Raw genomic sequence first — 7370 nt, 5'->3', positions numbered from 1 at the left:
AAATAGAAGGAAGGATTTTCCCTACACATGGAACCACGTCCAAGAGCTTTCTGCGCGTAGCATCCGGACTGAATCCTGAGCCAGTCATGTCCGTGGGTCTGAAATATTTACGCATCAGTTCTGCGTTCAGGAAAAATCGCAGCATCTTCTATAGTTTGCGTTTCTCAAGCAGCTCTAGTTCCATAGAAGTGAATGGGGCTACAGTAAAAAACGGATTGTGTCTGGATACAATGTGTTTTTCACTGATGGTCGCTCTGAGATGTAGATTGTTATTCTTTAGTTTTTTTTCTCATGAGCGTGAAAAATGCTTAAAAAACGGATTGCACCCACGCAGAAAATTCTGAACGCAATCACAGACAAAACTGACTGAAACCAACATTTCTATTCCTGAACAGACCCTGAGAGAATCCGTAACACTGTGTGAACAAGGTCTAAGGGTCGATCTGACCAGAAGAATCTCCTTCTCCTCTGCATGGAGACGCTCATTCAGCATCACATGGCAGAATTAGCCCGCCAGCTCATGGAGGATGGCAGATGTTCAGGGTCTTGTGCCACGAGGCAGGACCCGTAGCTTTGACTAAGCAGGGGAGCCGGTGATGTCACACCGTGGACTAATATGGAAGTAGGGAGGGTTCAGGGCTCTCATATGCTGGGCTGGCGGTGACGTCACCATGGTGCTAGCCCCTCTGGCATACATAAGAGCACAGCGAGCAGCATGAGCAGCACAGAGGAGCACCTCCTGAGACCCAGGGACCTAACACTATCGCCTCCGCTCACCCACTCAGTAAGTGTCATTTACTCCATCTGCTAAGTATTTATTGTCTCCTTTACATGTCATTCACCTGTCAAGTTCTAGGGTTTGCTGAAGCAAAAGCTAGTCAATGCCAGCGGGTGCATTCTGCAGGAAACCAGATACATCCAGGTTCTGCAGATGTATATACTGTTCTTTACCAGGCTGCTCATCCTGGAGGCTGCGTTCCATCCATGATGCCTCCCCAGCAGACCAGCTGTAATGACAGCTGATACAGTTGGAAGGAGGCGAAACTGTTAACATGTGCATCAAGGGGTTAATATGAAATAACATGGTTAAGAACGCGTCAGCCCCCAGAAACTCATAACTGTCTTCTTTTCCTTTAAGACATGACCCTGAACCGTAGCGACAGGACCAAGAGTCTGGAGAAGAGGCGAGGGAGCATGCCATTCGCTGTGCACCAGCAGCTCCACCGGAGGAGCATGCCGGTAGACGATAAGGAGTTACATGGAAGTTCTAAAGCCAGCGAGCTGGCCAAGCTGATGCGCTGCCCCTCCTATAACCCAACTGACGAGCCCCAAGAAAGCTGGAACTCCGACTCCTCAGACTCTGTCATCTCCTCTGGAAGCGACTCTGAAGATCAGCTCTTTAAAGTCATTCTGCTTGGGGAACACGGGGTTGGCAAGTCTAGCTTGGCCAGGATTTTTGGTGGAGTGGAGGATCTACCAGATGTAGAGGAGGCAGGTAAGAGGTCAAAAATGTTCTCACAGAAAGTTCCCCAAACCTCAAAATGTAGAAGCAAAAGGATCAATTCAAGGAAGTAAAGTAACGTTTTTGGCTTTTGTTCTCTGTGATCACTCATGGAGACCCCAGGACGGATCCTGTCCACACATTCTCCCAGGGTCACAGCAGCAATCCTAAGACTTTCTACGGCCAGATGTATGTGGAGTGACAGTGTTCATGTGCCAGTGCCAGCCTCAGCAGCCATATAACTGACAGCCACAGTTACTGGTGACAATGCCAGCCTCAGTGGCCATATTACTGACAGCCACAGTTACCAGTGACGGTGCCAGCCTCAGTGGCCATATTACTGACAGCCACAGTTACCGGTGACGGTGCGAGCCTCAGTGGCCATATTGGTGACAGCCACAGTTACCAGTGACTGTGCCACCCTCAGTGGCCATACTACTGACAGCCACAGTTATCGGTGACTGTGCCAGCCTCAGTGGCCATATTACTGACAGCCACAGTTACCAGTGATGGTGCCAGCCTCAGTGGCCATATTACTGACAGCCACAGTTACCAGTGACTGTGCCAGCCTCAGCAGCCATATAACTGACAGCCACAGTTACTGGTGACAATGCCAGCCTCAGTGGCCATATTACTGACAGCCACAGTTACCGGTGACGGTGCGAGCCTCAGCAGCCATATAACTGACAGCCACAGTTACTGGTGACAATGCCAGCCTCAGTGGCCATATTACTGACAGCCACAGTTACCAGTGACGGTGCCAGCCTCAGCAGCCATATAACTGACAGCCACAGTTACTGGTGACAATGCCAGCCTCAGTGGCCATATTACTGACAGCCACAGTTACCAGTGACGGTGCGAGCCTCAGCAGCCATATAACTGACAGCCACAGTTACCAGTGACAGTGCCAGCCTCAGTGGCCATATTACTGACAGCCACAGTTACCAGTGACGGTGCGAGCCTCAGTGGCCATATTACTGACAGCCACAGTTACTGGTGACAATGCCAGCCTCAGTGGCCATATTACTGACAGCCACAGTTACCGGTGATGGTGCCAGCCTCAGTGGCCATATTACTGACAGCCACAGTTACCGGTGACGGTGCGAGCCTCAGCAGCCATATAACTGACAGCCACAGTTACCAGTGACGTGCCAGCCTCAGTGGCCATATTACTGACAGCCACAGTTATCGGTGACGGTGCCAGCCTCAGTGGCCATATTGGTGACAGCCACAGTTACCAGTGACTGTGCCAGCCTCAGTGGCCATATTGGTGACAGCCACAGTTACCGGTGACGGTGCCAGCCTCAGTGGCCATGTTACTGACAGCCACAGTTACCAGTGACGGTGCCAGCCTCAGTGGCCATGTTACTGACAGCCACAGTTACCGGTGACGGTGCCAGCCTCAGTGGCCATGTTACTGACAGCCACAGTTACCGGTGACGGTACCAGCCTCAGTGGCCATATTACTGACAGCCACAGTTACCAGTGACGGTGCCAGCCTCAGCAGCCATATAACTGACAGCCACAGTTACCGGTGACGGTGCGAGCCTCAGTGGCCATATTACTGACAGCCACAGTTACCAGTGACTGTGCCAGCCTCAGTGGCTATATTACTGACAAGCCACAGTTACCAGTGACAGTGCCAGCCTCAGTGGCCATATTACTGACAGCCATAGTTACCGGTGATGGTGCCAGCCTCAGTGGCTATATTACTGACAGCCATAGTTACCGGTGATAGTGCCAGCCACAGTGGCCATATTAGTGACAGCCACAGTTACTGGTGACGGTGCCAGCCTCAGTGGCCATATTGGTGACAGCCACAATTACCAGTGACTGTGCCAGCCTCAGTGACTATATTACTGACAGCCATAGTTACCGGTGACGGTGCCAGCCACAGTGGCCATATTAGTGACAGCCACAGTTACTGGTGACGGTGCCAGCCTCAGTGGCCATGTTACTGACAGCCACAGTTACTGGTGACGGTGCCAGTGTCAGTGCCTATATTACTGACAGCCATAGTTACCGGTGACAGTGCCAGCCTCAGTGGTCATATTGGTGACAGCCACAGTTACCAGTGACGGTGCCAGCCTCAGTGCCTTTTATTACTGACAGCCATAGTTACCGGTGACAGTGCCAGCCTCAGTGGTCATATTGGTGACAGCCACAGTTACCAGTGACGGTGCCAGCCTCAGTGGTCATATTGGTGACAGCCACAGTTACCAGTGACGGTGCCAGCCTCAGTGACTATATTACTGACAGCCATAGTTACCGGTGATGGTGCCAGCCACAGTGGCCATATTAGTGACAGCCACAGTTACTGGTGACTGTGCCAGCCTCAGCAGCCATATTAGTGACAGCCACAGTTACCGGTGATGGTGCCAGCCTCAGTGACTATATTACTGACAGCCATAGTTACCGGTGACGGTGCCAGCCACAGTGGCCATATTACTGACAAGCCACAGTTACCAGTCACAGTGCCAGCCTCAGAGCCTATATTACTGACAGCCACAGTTACTGGTGACGGTGCCAGTGTCAGTGCCTATATTACTGACAGCCATAGTTACCGGTGACAGTGCCAGCCTCAGTGGCCATATTGGTGACAGCCACAGTTACCGGTGACAGTGCCAGCCTCAGTGGCCATATAATGTATAGCCCTGCTTGCACTCTCGATGTGTAGACCACCACAGGGTTTGTGGCTCCTTCGGACGTTATCGATCCCGCTGTACATGCGCCCAGTGTCCGCTGACAGCTCGGGGACTGCGGTAGCTGTCAGTACAGTGCACTCCCTGACGCGTATCATATTAGTGCAATCTCCCATCCTGACCAGATGACGCCCTCCTTCCTGACTCCAGTTATTCTTGGAAAGCTGAGCTGCTTGTCACCTAATGTGACAGTTTAACCCTTTAGTGCATGACTACAACCCACATTGTGGATGGTTATGCTGCAGGCAACTCACTAATCAAATTGGTTTCCTTTTTCCAGGAAATACATATGACAGATCGATTGTGGTGGACGGAGAGGAAGCCAGTCTGTTAGTCTTCGATATTTGGGAGCAGGTACGTTATAAACCCCAATATTAAACATACAAAGTCACATTGTAAATACATTACAATATTTATCTAGTGCTGTCTGTATTGTACTCCAGAGCTGTAATCAGAATTCTGAAGGCTTCAGAACTGAAATCTCCTGGCAGAATTCCCTGCTTGTTCAGTGTCTGCACACAGCTTTCTCCCCCGCATTATAGGAGCCCAATAGGTTCTTAGGGGGTCCACAAGGTTGCTGACAGTAGAATTGTGAATGCAGCTCTGGAGTATAATCAGTAATGTCATGCATTTACAAGGTGGCTGCACAGTTCATGGAGATTTTATGTAGATATAAAGTATATAAAATGGACTTTGAGTAAAGTTGATTCATTTGCTTCTGTACATTGTATCCCTACATATGGAGGTTTCCGAGGTTGAATGTCCATATTTGCTGACGTGTTAAGTATATGACGTCCAGCAGGGGGTGCACCTGTTATTTGAGGAGATGATCAGCCGCTAATTAACCCCCCAGAGACCATGTGCTTTCTGCTCACGGAGCCACTTTCCTCATTTGCATAAACAATTTCCCCCTAAGTGACGGACGGGTGATAATTACCATGTGACATTTCTGCTTCTAGGATGACAACCACTGGCTGCACAATCAGTGCATGAAAATGGGAGACGCTTATGTCATCGTGTACTCAGTGACAGACAAAGCCAGCTTCGAGAAAGCGTCCGAGCTCCGAATCCAGCTGCGCAGAGCTCGCCAGTCCGAGGATATCCCCATCATCCTAGTGGGAAATAAGAGCGATCTGGTGCGGTCACGGGAGGTGTCTGTGGAAGGTGAGCAGAGAGGACTGCAACCATTTCTGAAGAGGTCGCAGACTTGGTGGCGTTTTGGGTTCGGAATATTGTGTCTGCAGAGAATAGATAATGACTATTATCACCAGTCAGCAGTGGGAGCCGTGGCATTCCTGCAAGCTCCGCACTGGTTGTCTACTTAGTAGCTGTGGTGCAGGGCGCTGCAGCTTCAGTAGGAGTTGCAGTCTTCGTCTTGCAGCTTTCCCCCCTCTCCCCATTCAGAAGACATGCATGCTGAGTGTGTGTATGAGGGGTGTATGGCCGGCTCTACAGATGCCAGTGCCCATGCTAACATTGGGCATCTGTGTGGTTGATTGCAGTCATTGGAAGCGCTATCTTCTTGTGCCCAAAGGCTTTCTCATAAGTGGTGCAGGATAGGAGGAGGCCACGTGTGAGGGCAGCTTTGGTCGGGGGGCTCCTTTTTCCTTCTAACACTCTTCCCATATTCTTACAGAGGGTCGCGCCTGTGCTGTGGTATTCGATTGCAAGTTCATCGAGACCTCGGCTTCCCTCCACCACAATGTCAAAGACCTTTTCGAGGGCATTGTGCGTCAGATCAGGCTCCGCAAAGACAGCAAAGAGGACAACGCCAGGAGAATGGCCAGCAGCAAGAGGAGGGAGAGCATAGGCAAGAAAGCCAAGAGATTCCTGGGGAGGATTGTAGCCAAAAATAACAAAAAGATGGCCTTCAAACAGAAATCCAAGTCCTGCCACGACTTATCCGTCCTCTGAAGAGGCCGCTGGATGCCTGGAGGAAATACTTGACTTTCTTTGGAATGGAGATGTATAAAGTGATAGATTAAAACCAATCTAGAACTCAGATTTTCATTTCTAATTTCTGCCTTAATAAGCGGCTCTGGAACGTGGCATCTGGACACTGGGGCGTTTTGTGCAAGGATTTATCGGCAGTCAACGACTTTGTGCCTCCTCGTCACTTGCTCGTTGTCCGATCGGAACCAGTTGGTTTGGAGTTAGAGATAAAAATTACTTTTGTGTTAAAACTTGAATTTTTGTACGCAGGCTCGTACACCCCACTCCTACTTTTACCTTGCAGGTTCATGTGATCACATTGGCGCAGAGACCTCGGCAGTGATGGCGCGTAGGCTGCAGCTCTTTTTGGACTCTATTGCACTTCGATGAATTGTTATCAATTTGAATGTATTATTTGTTTACATGAAGCATTTTCTAATAAACTATTTCCTGCTATAAACCCCGAGGTCTGATGACTGGCGAGACCAGGGCCTGCTCACTACTGTTACTCCAGGGGCTCACATACATAATAGAATACCAGACTGATACAAAGGGGCAGAGGACCCTGCAGCCAGAGCTTACAAGGGCAGGAGACCGTAGGATCGCCGGGCTGTCTGGGGCCTTATTGGGTGGGGTTTCAGGTGGCTTTTTAGGTTTGGATGTTGGGGGAGAGTCGGATGTGCTGGGTTAGCGAGTTCCAGAGTATGGGGGGTGCACGTGAGAAAGCTTGTAGATGAATGTGCGAGGAACAGAGGAGGAGGTCCTGAGAGGAGGAGGTCCTGAGAGGAGGAGGTCCTGAGAGGAGGAGGTCCTGAGAGGAGGAGGTCCTGAGAGGAGGAGGTCCTGTGAGGAGGTATCGGGAGAGCAGGTCGCTGTTAGTGTTTTGAACTAGACTGGCAGGGCAATGAGGAGCCAGAGAAGAAACAGGGGCAAGGAGCAATAACGGGCAGCATGGATGGATCGGAGGGGCACAAGAGTGTGAGATGGGAGGCCGCAGAGGAGGATGATGCAGTAGTCCAGCCAGGAGATGATGAGAGTATGTGGATATGAGAGATGTTTTCAGTTGTAGGAGGTAGTAAGGACTTGGATATGTGATTCGAAGGATAGGATGGCATCGAAGACTTGTGAGACTGGAGAAAACATGGAGCAATTAACCGTGATTGACAGGTTCGGTGGGGACAGCGTGACAAGGGGAAAGATGAAGTCATTAAAACACCGTCAGCTCCATGACCAGC

General features: G+C 50.4%; 1 protein-coding gene across 1 annotated transcript; it reads left to right on the top strand.

Annotated features, from left to right (window-relative positions):
- Window positions 1-706: 706 nt before the first annotated feature.
- Window positions 707-6589, top strand: LOC122923285 (GTP-binding protein RAD-like). Its single transcript, XM_044274068.1, has 5 exons — window positions 707-784; window positions 1139-1495; window positions 4484-4557; window positions 5163-5367; window positions 5840-6589. The coding sequence occupies exons 2-5, from the start codon at window positions 1141-1143 to the stop codon at window positions 6115-6117; spliced, it is 912 nt and encodes a 303-aa protein (XP_044130003.1). The 5' UTR covers window positions 707-784; window positions 1139-1140; the 3' UTR covers window positions 6118-6589.
- The last annotated feature ends 781 nt before the right edge of the window (window positions 6590-7370 follow it).

This window comes from Bufo gargarizans, unplaced genomic scaffold (genome assembly GCF_014858855.1).
Source record: "Bufo gargarizans isolate SCDJY-AF-19 unplaced genomic scaffold, ASM1485885v1 original_scaffold_1448_pilon, whole genome shotgun sequence".
NCBI lineage: Eukaryota > Metazoa > Chordata > Amphibia > Anura > Bufonidae > Bufo > Bufo gargarizans.
This window is presented reverse-complemented; position numbering and strand designations above follow the sequence as displayed.

What these genes read in the sequence shown, in the direction of transcription:
- LOC122923285 (XM_044274068.1), top strand. Translation starts at nt 1,141, where the DNA reads ATGACCCTGAACCGTAGCGACAGGACCAAGAGTCTGGAGAAGAGGCGA. An exon ending in ACCAGATGTAGAGGAGGCAG is followed by an intron (nt 1,496 to 4,483) that starts GTAAGAGGTCAA and finishes TCCTTTTTCCAG; the next exon opens with GAAATACATATGACAGATCG. An exon ending in ACGGGAGGTGTCTGTGGAAG is followed by an intron (nt 5,368 to 5,839) that starts GTGAGCAGAGAG and finishes ATATTCTTACAG; the next exon opens with AGGGTCGCGCCTGTGCTGTG.